This window comes from Heteronotia binoei, chromosome 12 (genome assembly GCF_032191835.1).
Source record: "Heteronotia binoei isolate CCM8104 ecotype False Entrance Well chromosome 12, APGP_CSIRO_Hbin_v1, whole genome shotgun sequence".
Lineage (NCBI taxonomy): Eukaryota > Metazoa > Chordata > Lepidosauria > Squamata > Gekkonidae > Heteronotia > Heteronotia binoei.
In genome coordinates, this window is record NC_083234.1 from 13,537,200 (window position 1) to 13,557,567 (window position 20,368).

General features: G+C 49.6%; 1 protein-coding gene across 1 annotated transcript in view; it reads left to right on the forward strand.

Annotated features, from left to right (window-relative positions):
- Positions 1–20,368, forward strand: part of TECTA (tectorin alpha) — a 232,242-nt gene that overhangs the window by 155,824 nt on the left and 56,050 nt on the right. Inside the window, 4 exon segments of the mRNA XM_060251812.1 lie at positions 3,159–3,457; positions 3,460–3,501; positions 3,504–3,725; positions 15,048–15,640. Of these exon segments, the coding sequence (XP_060107795.1) occupies positions 3,159–3,457; positions 3,460–3,501; positions 3,504–3,725; positions 15,048–15,640 (1,156 nt within the window).

Below are 20,368 nucleotides of genomic sequence, written 5' to 3' on the forward strand. Positions count from 1 at the left end.
TTCTAACACAACAAAAGCTGTTGCTTCCCCCCCCCCCCCCGTTTAAAATACAGTAAAATACATACAATGTTATTATTAATGATTAATTAATAATATCAATATTATAGTTCTTAATTAAAATACAGAAAGTTGGGAAATGTGTCATTGGGCTCTGCCGACAATTCTTCTGAGGCTTCTCTCAATAACCCTGGTGATATCCTGGCTAGCTTATTATTTGATATTAAAATATCCATCCGCATAATCTTCACGCTGCCAGAGAGCCGGAGCTAAAGCCTCTCTAATCAGAACAGGTACAGAGCTGCCGCTTCACTGTGCCCTTCAGAAAATGTCTGGCTAGTGCATCTCCATTCCAGATTCACATTTCCCGGATCCTAATAGGCATACCCCAAAAATGTGTTCAAGCTGGAGGACACACTTCAGTGTTGTGTCTCCATGGGGGTCTGCATGCCATATGTAAATGTGTATACATTTGCATGTTGTGTGTGTGTTGCTATCATCTAACTAGAGTGCTTCATGATGAGGCTGTATTTACTATCCGAAGCATGCTGGCTCCATCCCACCCCAGCTACAAAAATGACTATCTCTTGCTTCAAATGTTGAGATTCAGCTGAAGCTTTTCAAGAAGATATTTATATCCTGCCCTCCACTCCGAAGAGTCTCAGAGCCGCTCACAATCTCCTTTCCCTTCCTCCCCCACAACAGACACCCTGTGAGGTAGATGAAGATATTGGATTTATATCCCACCCTCCACTCCGAAGAGTCTCAGAGCGGCTCACAATCTCCTTTCCCTTCCTCCCCCACAACAGACACCCTGTGAGGTAGATGAAGATATTGTTTTTATATCCCGCCCTCCACTCCGAAGAGTCTCAGAGCGGCTCACAATCTCCTTTCCCTTCCTCCCCCACAACAGACACCCTGTGAGGTAGATTAAGATATTGGATTTATATCCCGCCCTCCACTCCGAAGAGTCTCAGAGCGGCTCACAATCTCCTTTACCTTCCTCCCCCACAACAGATACCCTGTGAGGTGGGTGGGGCTGGAGAGGGCTCTCACAGCAGCTGCCCTTTCAAGGACAACCTCTGCCAGAGCTACGGCTGACCCAAGGCCATGCTAGCAGCTGCGAGTGGAGGAGCGGGGAATCAAACCCGGTTCTCCCAGATAAGAGTCCGCACACTTAACCACTACACCAAACTGGCTCTCCAGTCTCTCTTTTCAGTCATATTTCAGATCGTTAGAGGATTATATCCAGGGCTTTTTTTGTAGAAAAAGCCTAGCTGGAACTCATTTGCACACACCCTGATGCCAAGCCAGTCGGAACTGCGTTCCTGCTAAAAAACAGAAGAAGAAGCCCTGATTACAACCATAGTTGCTCATCTCCTAGTTTGCATACAAGCCAAGGCAGCGGAAGGTTTTGTTGCCCTGAGTTCAAATCTTCAGTCTCCTCTGCAGCTCACTGGGTGACCTTGGGCCAGTCCCTGTCTAACATCCATCCCCTAAACAGGGATGTTGTGTGGGGGACACTCTGGTTTTGGGGCAAACGCTATGGTTTAAGCCCAATTGAACCATCAAGTTTACTCCAAAGTGAGAGCATCACCCACATGACATCCCCAATGTGATGATGCCACTTTGGAGAGCCAGTTTGGTGTGGAGAGCCAGTTTGGTGTAGTGGTTAAGTGTGTGGACTCTTATCTGGGAGAACCGGGTTTGATTCCCCACTCCTCCACTTGCACCTGCTGGCATGGCCTTGGGTCAGCCATAGGTCTGGCAGAGGTTGTCCTTGAAAGGGCAGCTGCTGGGAGAGCCCTCTCCAGCCCCACCCACCTCACAGGGTGTCTGTTGTGGGGGAGGAAGGTAAAGGAGATTGTGAGCCGCTCTGAGACTCTTCGGAGTGGAGGGCGGGATATAAATCCAATATCTTCATCTACCTCACAGGGTGTCTGTTGTGGGGGAGGAAGGTAAAGGAGATTGTGAGCCGCTCTGAGACTCTTCGGAGTGGAGGGCGGGATATAAATCCAATATCTTCATCTACCTCACAGGGTGTCTGTTGTGGGGGAGGAAGGTAAAGGACATTGTGAGCTGCTCTGAGACTCTTTGGAGTGGAGGGCGGGATATAAATCCAATATCTTCATCTACCTCACAGGGTGCCTGTTGTGGGGGAGGGAGATAAAGGAGATTGTGAGTCACTCTGAGATTCAGAGTGGAGGGCGGGATATAAATCCAATATCTTCATCTACCTCACAGGGTGTCTGTTGTGGGGGAGGAAGGTAAAGGAGATTGTGAGCCGCTCTGAGACTCTTCGGAGTGGAGGGCGGGATATAAATCCAATATCTTCATCTACCTCACAGGGTGTCTGTTGTGGGGGAGGAAGGTAAAGGACATTGTGAGCCGCTCTGAGACTCTTTGGAGTGGAGGGCGGGATATAAATCCAATATCTTCATCTACCTCACAGGGAGCCTGTTGTGGGGGAGGGAGATAAAGGAGATTGTGAGCCACTCTGAGATTCAGAGTGGAGGGCGGGATATAAATCCAATATCTTCATCTACCTCACAGGGTGTCTGTTGTGGGGGAGGAAGGTAAAGGAGATTGTGAGCCGCTCTGAGACTCTTCGGAGTGGAGGGCGGGATATAAATCCAATATCTTCTTCTTCTTCTTCGCTTACAGCTGACATCATTGCATCAGGGACATCACATGACATCCCTGCCCAACCCCAGAATGCCCCCCAAATCCCCACCCCAATCTGTGAGAGAAACAGATAAACTGTAGGAAGGGGCTTAGCCACTTAAGATGTACCGCACTCTTGGGAGAAAGGACAGGAATAAAAATAGCATGCAGATGTTTTGCTTGTTTCCTTGTTGCTCAATTCTCCCCCTCATCCTCTTAACGAGCAACAAAAGTCCATCAGCTGTTAGCTATAAGTTATAGATGGAACTCTCTGTCTGGGGCAAGTGATGCTCTGTATTCTTGGTGCCTGGTGGGGGCGGAGGGGGGCAACAGTAGGAAGGCTTCTAGTGTCCTGGTCCCACTGGTAAACCTCCTAATGGCACCAGGTTTTCTTGGCTACTGTGTGACAGAGTGTTGGACTGGATGGGCCATTGGCTTGATCCAACATGGCTTCTCTTGTGTTCTTATGGCAATTTGTTCCTCTCCTGCAGGTTGACGACTTGGTCATGTTCTTTACCTGTTTTCTTGGAACTGGGGGCAATAAAAATCTACCAGAGTGGTTTGTCAACAGCAGTAGAAACTGACTTTGGCCTCTTGGTGACCTATGATGGAGAGCATTATGCCGCTATTTCTGTTCCGGGTTCCTACATCAACGGGACCTGCGGGCTCTGCGGGAACTATAACAAGAATCCGGAGGACGACGTCTTGCGCTCAGATGGGAAACTGGCCACATCGGTGGTGGACCTGGGCGAAAGGCTGGCGCGTCTACCATCCGAATGGAAGTGTTCGTCCGGCTGCCTGATAACTGCAGCCTCTGCGATGCCGCGATGGAATTGCTCTATTTGGCTCGGACCACTGTGGTTTCATCAATAAGACCGGAGGCCCCCTGTGGGAATGCAGCGCCATCGTCGATCCCACAGCTTTTGTCCACAGCTGTGTTTACGACTTGTGCAGCATCCGAGACAACGGCACGGGAGGGCTCTGCCAAGCCATTCAAGCTTATGCCCTGGTGTGCCAAGCCCTGGGGATCCCCATCGGAGACTGGCGAGCGCAAACAGGGTGCGGTGAGTGTTGCCCTTTGCGGTGGAAATGCGAAGGATACAAACCTTGCCCAAAATCGCTGAGTGCTGGACTGCTGAGCCCCTCAAAGCAGGGGTGGCCAAACTGTGGCTCGGGAGCCACATATGGCTCTTTCACACATATTATGTGACCCTCAAAGCCTCCACTGCCCTGCTGGCCGGCTTGGAGAAGAGACTTGTCTCTTTAAATCACTTCTCCAAGTCAAGCCAGCCAGTGGCATGGAGAATGCATTTAAAGTTGCTTTCTTTCTACTTCTACTTCCCTCTTCCCATCTATCTCCCTTCCTTCCTTCCGGCCTGCTGCCTGCCTGCCTTCCAGTTTGGTGTAGTGACTAAGTACGCGGACTCTTATCTGGGAGAACTGGTTGATTCTCCACTCCTCCACTTGCAGCTGCTGGAATGGCCTTGGGTTAGCCATAGCTTTCATAGAAGTTGTCCTTGAAAGGGCTTGTAAGAGCCCTGTTGACCTCACCTACCTCACGCGGTGGGAGGAGGTAAAGGAGATTGTGACCAGAGACTCTGAGATTCAGAGTATAGGACAGGATATAAGTCCAATATCATCTTCCTTCCCTTCCTTCCTTCCTTCCTTCCTTCCTTCCTTCCTTCCTTCCTTCCTTCCTTCCTTCCTTCCTTCCTCTTCCTTCCTCCCCTCCCTCCCTTCCTCCCTCCCTTCCTTCTTCCCTCCCTCCCTCCCTTCCTTCTCCCTCCCTCCTCCCCTCCCCTTCCTCCCTCCCTTCCTCCCTTCCTTCCTCCTTCCTTCCCTCCTTCCTTCCTTCTCCCTCCCTCCCTCCCTTCCTTCCTTCCTTCTTCCCTCCCTCCCTCCCTCCCTTCCTTCTTCCCTCCCTCCCTCCCTCCCTCCCTCCCTCCCTCCCTCCCTTCCTTCCTTCCTTCCTTCCTTCCTTCCTCCTCTTCCTTCCTTCTTCCCTCCCTCCTCCCTCCCTTCCTTTCTTCCTCCCTCCCTTCCTTCCTTCCTTCCTTCTTCCCTCCCTCCCTCCCTTCCTTCTTCCCTCCCTCCCCTCCCTTCCTCCCTCCCTCCTTCCCTCCCTCCCTCCCTTCCTTTCTTCCTTCCTCCCTCCCTCCCTCCCTTCCTTCCTTCCTTCCTCCTTCCTTCCTTCCTTCCTTCCTTCCTTCCTTCTTCCCTCCCTCCCTTCCTTCTTCCCTCCCCTCCCTCCCTCCCTCCCTTCCTTCCTCCCTCCCTCCCTCCCTCCCTCCCTTCCTTCCTTCCTTCCTTCCTTCCTTCCTTCCTTCCTTCCTTCCTTCCTTCCTTCCTTCCTTCCTTCCTTCCTTCTTCCTTCTTCTCCTCCCTCCCTCCCTTCCTTCCTGTCTTCAGCTCTCAAGCAACTGACACATATTCTGTGTGACTCTTATGTTAAGCAAGTTTGACCACCTCTGCCTCAAAGCATCTCAGGGATTCTATTTCATGGCTCTGTAACTGCATCAGTCCCTGACTTGGTAACTGGCATTTGCCTGAGGATCTTTCAAGCTCTGCATCCAGCTCTCTTGGCGTAGGGGATGGGAGGATTTGCTAGTCTGACTGGGAGGCAGGCGGGTAGGGAAGATACTTGGGCTTTGCCAAAGGAGAGTAAAGGGTGGCTTGAAGGGTTGGGGTTGAAACGGCAGCTTTGGGAACTTGTAGCAAAAGTTAGAGAAATACTATGCCAAGTTGCCAGGTGGGCTTACCCAGACTTCAGAAACACCCCCCAGATCCTGGAAACTTTCTTAAAGTTTGCAGTAATGCTTTAGGTTTACCTTGGGTGGGTAGGTGTATGAGAAGAGCTTTTTTTGTTGCAGGAACTCCTTTGCATAATAGGCCACACCTCCCTGATGTAGCCAATCCTCCAAGAGCTTACAGTAGGCCTGTACTAAGAGCTCTGTAAGCTCTTGAAGATTGGCTACATCATGTGGGTGTGGTCTAATATGCGAATGAGTCCCTGCTACAAAAAAAGCAGGGCTTCGGGGGCTATTTCAAGGCGGCCCCCCGCCGATTGTGTGACCGGCGAGAAAAACCGCTCCAAGGCTGGCGATTCGTACGCCGGCTTTCCGCGCATTCAGCAAGTTCAGCGCTGGCTGCCCCAGCACTGAATCGCTGAGCAAACCGGAAAGCTAGCTCACGAACCGCTGGCCTCGAGCGTTTTTTTTTCGCCGGTCATGTGATCGGCGGAGGCAGCTGCCTTGAAATAGTCCCTGAAGCTCACTTTTCAGTGTTTCCCTGTGTTGATGAGTTGGGAGGGGGGGAGGCCCGCGGAGAGGGGTGGGGGCTGCCAAATCGGAGCGGAGAGAATGGGGGCCAGGGAATGGAGGGGACCATAAAGGCCCAAGGGGAGTTGGGAGGTGTTCCTTGGCTGCGGGCCTGATGGGGCTGAGAGAACTCTTTCAAGAATTACTCTTGAGAGAACAGCTCTGCGAGGAGAGTGACTGGCCCAAGGTCACCCTGCTGGCTGCAAGTGGAGGAGGAGGAAGGAATCAAATCCGCTTCTCCAGATTAGAATCCATCGCTCTTAACCACTACACCAAACTGGCTCCCAGTTAAAAAGTTAGGGTGGCGGGAAAAGACCATCACGAAATTAACTAAATCATAATCCAATCCAATCATTCAGATTATTATTCCACAAAACTTTTAAATATAATGATTTCAACATATCACACTTATATATTATTTCAACTGGTGAAGCAGTCATTAACATTTCATGACCGTGTGCGACTAAGCACTTCTACAATATTTTCATAGAAATTAATCCCAACAATAAAGTGCTTAGTGCCAACGAAGGGCTCGTATAGTAAAGTGCTATGATCAATCCATTAGTCCATTTCATGAAGACTCCAGAGTGTCCACCTCTATCAGAAAGTGCGTGGGTGGGGGAAGGGAAATGTCTGCTGGGCACTCCATTATTCCCCTATGGAGACCAATTCCTGAAGGGTATAATGGAGAATTGATCCTTGGGTATCTGGGTCTCTAGAGAGGCTGGGGTTTTTTTAGGTAGAGGCACCAAAGTTTCAGCATAGCATCCAGTGCCACTCCTCAAAATACCCTCCAGGTTTCAAAAGGATTGGGCCAGGGGGTCCAATTCTGTGCGCCCCGAAAAAGGTTCCCCTATTCTTTATTATTTTCAAATGGAGGGAAGGGATTTAAAAGCATTGGTCCTTTAAATGTGATGCCCAGAACTCCCTTTGGAGTTCAGTCATGCTTATCACACCCTTGCTCCCCGGCTCCACCCTGAAAGTCTCCTGTTCCGCCCCCAAAGTCCCCAGATATTTCTTGAGTGGATTTCCTTTCTGAGCGATATACATTAGGGGTGGCCAACGGTAGCTCTCCAGAGGTTTTTTGCATGGCTGATGGGAGTTGTAGGCAAAAATCATCTGAAGAGCTACCATTGGCCACCCCTGATATACATGGTTTCCAGGGCATTTAAAAACACACACACATTGTTGAACCATTACGGGGAAAATTTAAAAAATATGAAAAGCTTTATGAGCCTGGACAGAAAAGCCAGAAGGGCCCCAGATTCAAACAGGCATTGTTCCTGTGAAAGGTGATTCATTCCTTGCCGGTCTCCAATCCGAGAAGGACAAAAGGACACTTGAAAGCAAGGAAGGGGAGAGCAAGCAAAGGACAAGCAGAAGCGAAACCCTTTTTAACTCGTTGCTCCCTCCCCGGGTGGAATTCAATGCGAAGTGGAATTTAAGTGCCCCATTCAAGGGAGAGTCGGCGTGATTTACGGCTGACATTTCGGGCTGCGATAAATCAAGCGCATCCGAGCTGCTTTCCTCCCTCTGCAGCCTGCTCTTTGCCTGCGTCACCCTCCAGTGTCATGCTTGCCTGACTCCCCAGGCTAAATCGAGGGCTCCTTCGCTTGCATCTGCCTTCGACGCTGGAGCTAAAGGCTATGATGTTTTGGTACCCAGACAGCTGTCTTCAGCGACTCTCTATCGGGCGTAACTTTTATGAATGTTACAGCCTGCCAAAATATGCTCTGTCTGTGATCACATCGCCATGTGTGCTCTTGGATTCCCCTTTTTTAAAAATAAAAATGTCTCTGCCCTGAGGGAGACTACAGTCTAAGGCAGCAGTGACCAATATGGTGCCCGGGGGTGCCCCGCTGACACCTTTCCTGGTTCCCATTAAGTGTTTTTTATAAAGTAGGCAGAGTGAGGTAAGGCTTTTCTTCAACAAGGCTTCTTATTGGCCACAGGAGGTTTGATTGGCTGTGCAGATTTTTAAAAAAAACGTTCTTTTGGCAGCAACTGCCACCACAGCACTGAAGGGAACTGACTGAAGTGGCGGCAGCCATTTTGTGGCAGGTCTGCCTCCTCTGGCTGCCGTGTGTGAACCAGGTCTTAGCCCAGGAGTCCCCAACCTTTTTGAGCCTGCTGACAACTTTGGCACCTACCACAGAGTGCAGCCACAAAATGGCTGCCATGAAATGGCTACCAGAACTGACCTAAAGTCAGAAGTGACACACACATAGGGTTGCCAATTCCCAGTTGGGGGGCTGGGGATCCCCCCCCCCCGGTTTGGAGGTCCTCCCCTCACTTCAGGGTTATCAGAAAGCAGTGGGGTGGGGGGAGGGAAATGTCTGCTGGGCACTCCATTATACCCTAAGGAGACTGGTTCCCATAGGGTATAATGGAGAATCAATCCATGGGTATCTGGGGCTCTGGATGAGCTGTTTTTGAGATAGAGGCACTAAATTTTCAGCATAGCTGCTGGTACCCCTCCTTAAAAAAAGTTTCATAAAGACTGGATCAGGGGGTCCAATTCTATGAGACCCCAAAAGAAGGTACCCCCATCCTCCATTTCCAGTAGAGGCAAGGCATTTAAAAGGAACATGGTCCCTTTAAATGTGAGAGCCAGCTCACCTGAAACTTGCTTGGGAGTTCAATTGCATTTCTTTCCCTCCCCACCCCCTCCCTCTACCAGAGCCTCCTGATAAGTCCCCCACCGGCTTGTCGACCACACCTGGCAAGCCTAGGCAGAAGGCTGAGGTGGTGGGGTGGCCTTGAGGTTGGAGGTGGAGCATTGGACTTGAGGTTGCAGGGTCAGCCCTGCAAGCTAAACAGATTTAGCCCTGGTTAGTACTTGAGTGGGAGACCACTAGGGGTGGAATTCTAGCGGGAGCTCCTTTGCATATTAGGGCACACCCCCTGATGTAGCCCATCCTCCAAGGCTCTTTTTTGTAAGCTCTTGGAGGATGGGCTACATCAGGGGTGTGTGGCCTAATATGCAAAGGAGCTCCTGCTAGAACTCTACCCTTGGAGACCACTAAGGATGTCCAAGGTCACTGTGCAGGCAATGCAAACCACCTCTGTCACTGCAGGCCAATGGATACTCCCAACAAAAAATTAGAAGAGCCCCTCCATCCCAGGAGACCATCCACACCAAATCCCGAGCCACACAACAAATGTAGGTACAGCCTTCCTGCCCTACATAAAATCTGTCACAGACTGCATTGGCAAAATTCTCAAACGCCACAATGTTGACACAGTCTTCAAGCCCACACAACAGATCCGCCACATGCTGCGCTCGGCCAAAGATATGAGAGATCCACTTTCAACCCCTGGAGTCTACAAAATACCCTGCTCCTGTGGTGCAGTCTACATTGGCACTACACAACGCAGTATCAACACCCGTCTCACCGAACACAAGAGACACTGTCGCTTGTTTCAGCCAGAAAAATCAGCTGTAGCTGAACATGCACTTCAAGAAGGAGACCATGTCATCCACTTTGAAAGAACTGAAGTCCATTCTACGGTCTCACATTATCATACCCGCCTGAACAGTGAAGCTATTGGGATTTGCAAACACCAGCACAATTTTAACAGAAAGGAAGAAGGCATTTTCATCCACCAATCTTGGTACTAGGGTTGCCAAGTCCAATTCAAGAAATATCTGGGGACTTTGGGGGTGGAGCCAGGAGACTTTGGGGGTGGAGCCAGGAGACATCGGGGCGGAGCCAGGAACAAAGGTGTGACAAGCATAATTGAACTCCAAGGGAGTTCTGGCCATCACATTTAAAGGGACCGCACACCTTTTTAAATGTCTTCCTCCCATAGGAAATAATGAAGGATAGGGGCACCTTCTTTTGGGGCTCATAGAATTGGACCCCATGGTCCAATCGCTTTGAAACTTGGCAGATACTTTGGAGAGAGTCACTAGATACTATACTGAAAATTTGGTGCCTCTACCTCAAAAAACAGTGCCCCCAAAGCCCCCAAAACCTCCAGATCATTTCCCCATTATACCCTATAAGAATCGATCTCCACATAGGTCGTTTTCCGCACTCACCTTCCACCGGCGCGACCCCCCTCTTCACCGCGCAGGATCTGCGCGGATTTCGCACTAAACGCTGCGGAGCAGCCAGAAAAGCCGGAAGCTCCCGGCGCAAAAGCCGCTCAAACTGAAACCGCCAAAAAGCAGTTTGGCGTTTGCGCGGCTTTTGCGACGGGAGCTTCCGGCTTTTCTGGCTGCTCCGCAGCGTTTAGTGTGAAATCCGCGCAGATCCTGCGCGGTGAAGAGGGGGGTCGCGCCGGCGGAAGGTGAGTGTGAAAACGACCATAGAGAATAATGAAGTACTCAGCAGACTCCCCCCCCCCATTTCTGGCAACACTGAAGGGGGATCGGCCTCTCTACTCACGAGTTGCTGCCAACTTCTTCAAAGTAACACAGACACCCCATCCCAAGAGGAAGCCTTTCAATCAGCGACTGAAGCCTCCGGAGGTAGAAACGCACATGGTCCTCTGGGGGCGGAGCTCCCCCCCCCTCCGCCGGCCAGACTCCCCGAGGAGACGCCTGTAGCAGCCGGAGAGGATGCAAGGACTACGAGTCCCAGCATGCACCTCGCGAAGGGAGGCTGCGCTGTTTCCCCCCCCCTCCCGCTTCCATGCTTTGGAGATCGGGGGGAAAAGGCTGCTAACCCAGGGGTCCCCCGGCAGGGCGGGGGGGTTGGGAAGCCTACTTGGTACCCAGCTCTGCAAAACACCCTACAGACTATAAATTGCAGAAAGTCACAGAACAACCAGCACATTCCACAGAACAATCAGCACAGTCAACAATCATCTTCCTTATCTTCACACCCCTTCCAACCCTCCCAGCAATTAACACAGAACAATGGTCACATTCAACAGCCAGTTTCCTTATCACTACCCTTCCAGGAAGCCCCACCAAACAATGGGCACATCCACAAACCAATTGCCCTTTCACCACACCCCCTCCAGCCTAGAAATAGCAGCTCTCCAGCAGCCCTGGCCCCACTCAATGCACAGCAGCCAAGAAGGTCAGAGCGCCTGCTCTGGCTGCAATGCCACTGAGGATGTTCTCCGCAGCTGAGAACGAAACATCTGGACGGAAAACTTTCTCCAGTAGAACACGGACTTGAGCCCGAAAGATTCTACAAACCCTAACAAACCACCTCTGAATGGCTCTTGCCTGGCAAACCCTCAGTGCCACTTTCCACCCCCACCAACAGTGACAACTCCCTGCCGATAGAGAGCCAGCACATTTAGCAAAGAGAGGGAGATAGAATTATTCCCCTTTGGTGTCCTAGCTTCCTATTTAAAAAGGTAATCTCCTGTACAAGCACCAGTCGTTTCCGACTCCGGGGTGATGTCGCATCACGATGTTGTCAGGGCAGACTTTTTACGGGGTGGTTTGCCATTGCCTTCCCCAGTCTTTTTACACTTTTCTCCTTTTACCAACCTCCGAAGGATGGAAGGCTGAGTCTACCTTGAGCCGGCTACCTGAACCCAGCTTCTGCCGTGATTGAACTCAGGTCGTGAGCAGAGAGCTCAGACTGCAGTACTGCAGCTTTACCACTCTGCGCCACGGGGCTCTTCGCTTTCTATTTCCATGGGGCTTTTCGTGCAAATGAACATTCGGAGCTGGATTCTACGACCTGCAGTCTGAAATGCTACAGTCTGCTTCAGGGCCCGGCTCTGCCACCTTTTTTACCACCTTATTCTCGTGCATGTGCGAATCAGGCCTCAGCAGTAACCATCTGGATATTTTTTTCTACAATCGCTCTCTATCCTAGCTTAGATAGCTAGAAGCACCTTCCTCTGCCTTTTCTATCTGGCACGGAGTTTTCCCCCCACAATAAATAACTTCTATTTCTTTTCTAAGTAATGAGACTCAGTGTGAACTTATTCCTCGAGCAGCCGGACAACAGAATTCTACTGGGCAGACTCGGCTCTGTTTTCAGTTTTCAAGGCACCAAGCAACTATCAAAAGTACTGTTCAGATGACCCAAACCAGCATGGTGTAGTGGCTCATAGGTGTTTTTAGAAAATGGCTGGGATGAAGTGGGGCTCTTTCCCAGCAGGGCTTCCGATTGGCCAATGAAGATCTGATCAGCTATGCAGATTAAAATAACACTGCTTCAGAAGCCATTTCCACCACAGAGTTCGATTTATTATCTCTTCCCCCGTGCTGGTATTTGGGCTTCCGCTGAGAATGTGGCTCCACCTTCTACAACAGCCATCTTGTGGCTGACTCTACCTAATGTGACAGCCATTTTGTGGTTGCACCCACTACTCTGAAATTTAAGGAAATAAATAAATGAGTCAGAATGCCAAAGGTGCTGTCACACAGCAGGGGCCTAGCAGGGCCTTCTACTGGCTGCCACCACTCTGGTAAGAGTCTGTATGGAGGGTCCAGAGCACCCAACCACCCTGGTCTTCCTTATGAATATAAATACCTCTTAACTGTGACCAAGGAGACAAGAGGATCCAAGGAGTATAACAACCACAGTTTATTTACAGTGCTCAAATAATACGTGGGTAGAACAATGAAATATATATACAGTAAAAAAAAGGTAAAGATAGTCCCCTGTGCAAGCACCAGTCGTTTCCGACTCTGGGGTGACGTTGTTTTCACGGCAGTCTTTTTACGGGGTGGTTTGCCATTGCCTTCCCCAGTCATCTACACTTCCCCCCCAGCAAGCTGGGTACTCATTTTACCGACCTCGGAAGGATGGAAGGCTGAGTCAACCTCGAGCTGGCTACCTGAAACCCAGCTTCTGCTGGGATTGAACTCAGGTCGTGAGCAGAGTTTAGGACTGCAGTATTGCAGCTTTACCACTCTGCGCCATGGGGCACTCTATATACAGTAAAGGTTGGTGCAAAAAAATAAAAGCCCTGACGCGTTTAACTATACAGTCCCTACTCTAATAACCAACTCTCACTCTCTTGGGTAAGGGATCTTTCCCCTGCTGCAAGCTTCCTACGCTATAGCCTGCCTCCAGCTCAGCCTTCCAGGAAAAGAACACCCCCTGTCTGGGCTTGGCCCTTTTATGTTCTCCTCCCAGGCCTCACTCCTCTCTGGGCCAGTTTCCCTCCAAAACCTTGCCACCCAATCAGAGGGACAGAAGGGATCCTGGGAAATGTAGGCTTACCCTAGTAACTCCTAGGCAGGCTTCCCTGGGGCCTGCAGGCCTCACTAGGCCCAGGATCATGACAGGTGCCCACAGGCTCAAAAAGCTGGGAACCCCTGTGTTGAAGCATCAGATCTCAGAAAGCCAGGTTCAATTCCCCAGTGTCCCAAATCCTAGTCCGATATGGTTACCGAGTCTGGGTTGGAAAATACCTGGAGACTTTGGGGGTGGAACTGTTGGAGGGCGTGGCTTGGAGAGGGGAGGGGCCTCAGCATGGTACACACCATAAAGTCCACCCTTCAGAGCAGCCGTTTTCTCCAGGGGTTGTTAAACAAAGAGAGACGTCACCACAGAATTGCAAACAAAACACAACCTCAAGGTTATGATGACAAAATTACTAATATTTGCAACAATATTACAATACATAAAGAGAATAAGTCCCTGGATAACAGTATCATGAAGTATCAATAGCTTGAATCCAAACGGACTTGGTAGCAGTTCCAGAAGATGCAAAGGCATTCAGTTCTCACATATAGTTGAAGTTGGAATCGAGCCATTTAGGAGCGCGTGCCCTAACTGAGAGAGCAATTTGTGGAGACTGTTTGGCCCTTGTGTATAACGTTTGATTTTTGCAAAGTGTACTTTGTATAAGTATTGTGGAATATCCTGTGTTGACAAAGGATTGAAACAGGTGTGGCAGAAGCGGACAACCTGTTCCGGGGAATTCCATCTTCAACTATATGTGAGAACTGAATGCCTTTGCATCTTCTGGAACTGTTACCAGTGAGCTCTACGAGCTTTATGTGTTTTATGTATTTTATATGTATTTTAAGTATCTTATTGTATAATTATAATTACTAATGTATTTTTAATATATTTAAATTGATTTTGTTGGTTTTCTGTTGTAAGCCGCCCTGAGCCCGCCTCGGTGGGGTAGGGCGGGATATAAATCGAATAAAATAAAATAAAATAAAATAAATACCAAGTCGGTTGGGATTCAAGCTATTGATACTTCATGATACTGTTATCAAGGGACTTGTTCTCTTTATGTCTTGTAATTTTCTCCAGGGGAGCTGATCTCTGCCAGCTGGAGTTCAGTTGGAAAAGCGGGAGATCTCCAGGCCCCACCTGGAGGATTGTGTAAACCAACAAAGAGCTACGCGGATAATGGAGCAGGAAAAAAGGTCAAACAAACCTCCGCGAAAACTAGCCTCCAAAAGCAATAATACACGCATAGTATTTAAGTAGATATCAAAACAGTTTCTTCATACAGCAAGGCAAAGTGAAAAGAATGCGACGTGGCAGTACTTGATCCCACGTTTCACAAAAGCTTCTACGAGCTTACAGAAAGTCTCATGTAGTTTACATGCTGATGCTAACAATCACTTGTATCCAATATGCTTACAGTCGTTGCTCTCTGGTATGGTCAATACAGTCGTTACTATCTGGTATGGTCAATAATTGCGAAATTATTATGAAATTATGATAAAAGCTTTTGCGAAACGTGGGATCAAGTACTGCCGCGTCGCGTTCTTTTCACTGTGCCTTGCTGTATGGAAGAAAAATTCTTGAAGCTTTCTTCTCCGTGGACCACTCTATCAATAGAACTACTGCCTGCAGCTCTTCCTTAAAAAGTTTGGACATGAATTTGTTTCAGAGTGACTTCGGGAGTGGGCTTGCGGGCTCCTTATGTATCATTCTCTGTGTTTATATGGCAACAAACTGTTTTGGTATCTACTTAAATACTTTGTGGGTATTATTGCTTTTGGAGGCTTGGTTTTCACGGAGGTTTGTTTGACCTTTTTTCCTGCCTCACTTGGAGGACGGCAACCCTGTTTAGTCTGACAACTTAGCCACTACATCTTGCTGGAAATCTAGATATCAAAGGGTGAGACCTGGAACACGATAACTGAACATTCATGCACCTTCTTTCTTCTTCTAGCTACTGCTGTGCAGTGTCCGGAGTTCAGCCGCTATGCCGTATGCACCAGTAGCTGTCCGGCCACCTGCTCTGACTTCACAGCTCCCTTGACCTGCCCTACCCCTTGCACCGAGGGCTGCGAGTGCAACGAGGGCTACGTTCTCAGCACGGACATTTGCATCCCCGTCCACCAGTGCGGCTGCGATGTGGATGGCAGATATTACTCCATCGGGGAGTCGTTTTGGGCCACCCTGGACTGCACCATTCAATGCTGGTGCGAGGAAGGCAGCGAGATCAGCTGCTTCAACTCCACCTGTCAAGAAGGGGAAGCCTGTGCCGTGGAGAACGGCTACCAAGGCTGCTACCCCAAGCGGGAAACCCTGTGCTTGGTCTCTCAGGATCAAGTGCTGCAGACTTTTGACGGAGCCACCTTTGTTTATCCCCCGGACAACTCCTACACGCTGGTCAAAACCTGTCCGGACAGACCCAACTTTTTGGAAATTGACGTCAGCAAAAAGAAACCCGAGTCGAATGCTGATGGGCTACGGGCCTTGAGGATCCAGGTAGCCAGCCAGGAAGTCAAGATAGGAGGCACAGACAACTCTGAAATCAAGGTAGGTGTTAGGGTTAGGGTCAGAAAAGCTTTAAAGGGCTCCTTCATGTCAGTTTTGTTGTTGTTGTTCAGTTGCACACTCGAGTCTGACTCTTGAGCAAACCTGGTCTGGACACCAAGTCCTATGAGGAAAGGTTGAAGGACCTGGGGATGTTTAGCCTGGAGAGGAGGCGGCTGAGAGGTGATAGGATCACCATCTTCAAGCACTTGAAGGGCTGCTCTATAGAGGATGGGGTGGAATTGTTTTCTGTGGCCCCGGAAGGTAGGACCAGAACCAATGGGTTGAAATTAAATCAAAAGAGCTTCCGGCTCAACATTAGGAAGAACTTCCTGACCGTTAGAGCAATTCCTCAGTGGAACAGGCTTCCTCAGGAGGTGGTGGGCTCTCCTTCCTTGGAGGTTTTTAAACAGAGGGTAGATGGCTGTCTGACAGCAATGAGGATCTTGTGAATTTAGGGGGAGGTCTTTGTGAGTTTCCTGCATTGTGCAGGGGGTTGGACTAGATGACCCTGGAGGAGGTCCCTTCCAACTCTATGATTCTATGATTCTTTGTGACCCCATGGACCAAGTCATGCCAGGCTCTCCTGTCTTCCACCACTCTCTGAAGTCCACTCAAATTCATGTTAGTTCCATCAGTAACACTGTCCAGCCATCTCATCTTTTGCCATCCCCTTCTTCTTTTGCCTTCTGTCTTTCCCAGCATCAGGGTCTTCTCCAGGGAGTGCTCCCTTCTCCTTTGGTGGCCAAAGTATTTGAGCTTCAGCTTCAGCATCTGACCTTCCAGGGAACAGTCAGGGTTGGTTTTCTTAGGACTGACTGATTTGATTTTCTTGCAGCCCAAGTACTGGTGATTAAAAAGAAGGCGACTAGTGCACTTGATTGGCTCAGGTCTGTTGGAGTTGAAATTATCCAGAACGCTTTCTTTGACCCTGGAGAAGCACTGCCCGTCAGGATCCAGCTGGTGGTAGAAAGCGCTATCAAGTCACAGCTGACTTAGGGTGACCCATGGGGGTGTTGAACTCATTTGTTACGAGGCCCAGATCCAACAATAAATGTGACCTTGTCGGACCAGGCCATGAGTGCCGTAAAATGTAACGCCAAGTAGTGGAAACATAAACTCTATAAAAGACACAGACAAACACAATAAAAGATTTTACAAATTTAAAATAAAACATGCTTAAAACATTAGCACTCGTTGGTCTTAAAGGTGCTTTCTTTGTATTTCTCCTGTGCAATTCAGGGGACTGGGAAAGGAATCTCTGGCTCTTTCTTTCCTTCCTTCCCCAGAGGACCAGGAGGGGGAGGAGCCTCAGCCAATAGAAGGAAGAGAGGCTTGGCTCTGTAGCTCTGCTGTGAGATTGTAAGAGCCTGACAAAGCAAGCTATCTCTCCCCCTTCTCAGTCCCACCCACCTCACAGGGTGTCTGTTGTTGGGGAAGAAGATATAGGAGGTTGTAAGCTGGTCTGAGTGTCTGATTCAGAGAGAAGAGCAGGGTATAAACCTGCAGTCTTCTTCTTCTGCAGTCGTCGTCTTCTTCTTCCTCTTCAAGTGAGGGGCCTCAGCCAATGGAGAAAATAGAACTCTGCTCTGAAGCTCCTGTGCTAATGAGCAAACCTGGCAAGGCAAGCTGTGATGCAGAAGGAAGTAAGAGAGAGGGAGAAGGAGCAGACAACCAGTTGCTTAGGGGCCTAGTAGGAGCCCTCTGGGAGCCTGATTCAGCCTCCGAATGATTGGCACCTCTGCCATAGGGCAGGGGTGTCAAACACATGGCTCAGGGATCGAATCAGGCCCTTGGAGGGCTCTTATCAGGCCCGTGAGCAACTCACTGTTGTCTGCTTCTTTCTCCCTCTCTTGCTTCCTTCTGCATCACAACTTACTGTGCCAGGCTTGCTCAATCAACAGGCGCTACAGAGCAAAGCTCCTCCCTTGAGGAAGAAGTGGGGGAAGGAGAGCTAGCTTTGCCAACCTCTTTCACTTGCACAGCAGAGCTACTGAGCCAAGCCTCTCTTCCTTCAGTTGGCTGAGGCTCAGCAAGACCGTGAGGCAGATTAGGCTGAGTGTGTGTGTGTGTTTGCCTGTATCCCTTATAAAGTTTATATCTCCCTTACCTGGCATTACATTTTATGACACACAAGGCCCCGAGCTCTGCTCATGACCTGAGTTCGATCCCGGAGGAAGCCGGACACCCCTGTTGTAGGGAATTCTGAATTGCTGCATCTCAAACAGTTCGATGGATCGCTGGATCAAATAATCTTTGAGAGGCATTTAACAAGAAAGCAAAAAACATATGTATTACTACAGGGAAAGGGTACCGGGAGGTAAAAACCACAAACACTAAGAACTACATGTTAACACATGGAAGAACACATACTTGATGAAGGATACTTCCCCTTTCTCCTTGACTTCTCTGCCTGAACAAAGGCAGTCACCTGACTAACTGACCAAACAAACAAGTTTTCCCGCTTCTAGATCTTGATTGACAGAGTCAGTATCTTCTTCCTAGGTCATGCAGACAATAGGGAATCGGGCACAGTGTTAACCCTATAATGACTGGAACTTTAGAGCGTTGCAAAGGGCATACAGAACAGATACATAATTCCAACAGAAACAAAGGCAGTGCGCAGAGGAGGCAGAAAAATCTGTGATGGTTAGTTACGTTACAGTCGCCCATCGAGCCGGTGGTTAAAACCCAGGTCTAAAAGTAGTAAAATAAAGATGTGTTATTGTGGAACATCTCTGGTCTAGTCGCTGATAATAAGAGAGGGCTGGTTTTCTTCCATAAATTAATCCTGCTGAGACCAAACACCGAGGAAGAGAAGGCAGAGTCTATCATTAGCTGCTTCCACTCTGAAATTCTCACCCCAGATGCACGGGGCGCTCTTAATGCATGCGGGTGAAAGGCTGGAGGGGGCGGGAGAGTTTAGGCGCATGATCAAAGGCGTGCTGCTTGATCCCTCATTTGCCAGCAGTTAAAATTATCAGATGCCTTTTAGATGCAGGGATTTTGTGTTGTTGTTTCTTGTTTTAATCTTCACGCTCTGAGAGGAAGAGAGAAAAACATCTCCCCGTGTGATCTTTGCGTGAAGGGCGCTTTGATCCTTCCGTCACCCCCAAAATCCTACCGTTTGTTGTCTCAGAACTGCTGACGGAGGATGATGTGTTCTGGCTCAGGGGTGAATGTGCTGGTGTTGTCTTGGCAGCCTTGGAGTCGAAACAGCTTTTACTGGCATCCAAGGCCGGGTTAGCCAGTGACCTGTGTAGTGGTTAAGTGTGTGGACTCTTATCTGGGAGAACCGGGTTTGATTCCCCACTCCTCCACTTGCACCTGTTGGAATGGCCTTGGGTTAGCCATAGCCCTGGCAGAGGTTGTCCTTGAAAGGGCAGCTGCTGTGAGAGTCCTCTCAGCCCCACCCACCTCACAGGGTGTCTGTTGTGGGGGAGGAAGGGAAAGGAGATTGTGAGCCGCTCTGAGACTCTTCGGAGTGGAGGGCGGGATATAAATCCAATATCTTCATCTACCTCACAGGGTGTCTGTTGTGGGGGAGGAAGGGAAAGGAGATTGTGAGTCGCTCTGAGACTCTTTGGAGTGGAGGGCGGGATATAAATCCAATATCTTCATCTACCTCACAGGGTGTCTGTTGTGGGGGAGGAAGGTAACGGAGATTGTGAGCCGCTCTGAGACTCTTTGGAGTGGAGGGCGGGATATAAATCCAATATCTTCATCTACCTCACAGGGTGTCTCTTGTGGGGGAGGAAGGGAAAGGAGATTGTGAGCCGCTCTGAGACTCTTCGGAGTGGGGGGCGGGATATAAATCCAATCTCTTCATCTACCTCACAGGGTGTCTGTTGTGGGGGAGGAAGGGAAAGGAGATTGTGAGCCGCTCTGAGACTCTTTGGAGTGGAGGGCGGGATATAAATCCAATATCATCATCATCTTCTTCTTCTACATAATCCTGTCGTGTTTGACTCTTGGGGTGTGTTTTGCCATTTCCCTTTATCATGTGGCTGCTGGACTCACGTGCATGAGGAAGTAAAGTCAGACCGCTTCCACACTAGCCTTATGCCAACCTCGCTCTCCTCTCCTCAGTGGGGCTTTGGGTCGGATTTCGCACGCAGATTGACACTTTGGGGTCAGTCAGAAATTTGTCTCCCGGCCAGATTGGCAAAGGGATCCTGGAAGTTTTTCCCATCTTCTGGGCCTGGAGCAGGGCTCACTGGGGATGTGTGTGGAGGGAGGAGGTATTTGTGAAGTCCCTGCACTTGATGACCCTGGGGGTCCTTTCCAGCTCTGCGATTCCATGAACCCATCAGCTCCTCAGATGATATCTTCTTGCCATCCGACCCATCAGAGCTATTAGAGCTTCCTTTTGGCAGTAGCCCCCTCCTTGGAATGGCCTTCCAAAAAGCCATGCCAGCTTCACGTAGGAGGGCTGATGTATGAATTATGGCCTGAGAGTCAGCTTTTAGAACTGCATTTGCTTATGACTGTTCATTGCTTTAGTGCAATTGCTTTTAAGTATTTGTGACTGGGGAGGGGAGTTATGTGAGCCCCCTGTTTGTATCGTGTGGGGGGGACAAAGTGGGGAATAAATAAATGGTGAAAGATGCAAAGAGGGCATAGGGGATGCATCATGCCCTGGGGAGGGAGCTAGGGTTGCCACTAATCTCCAGACAAGACAGGTCAGTTCCCCTAGAGCAGGAGTGGCCAAACTGTGGCTCAGGAGCCACA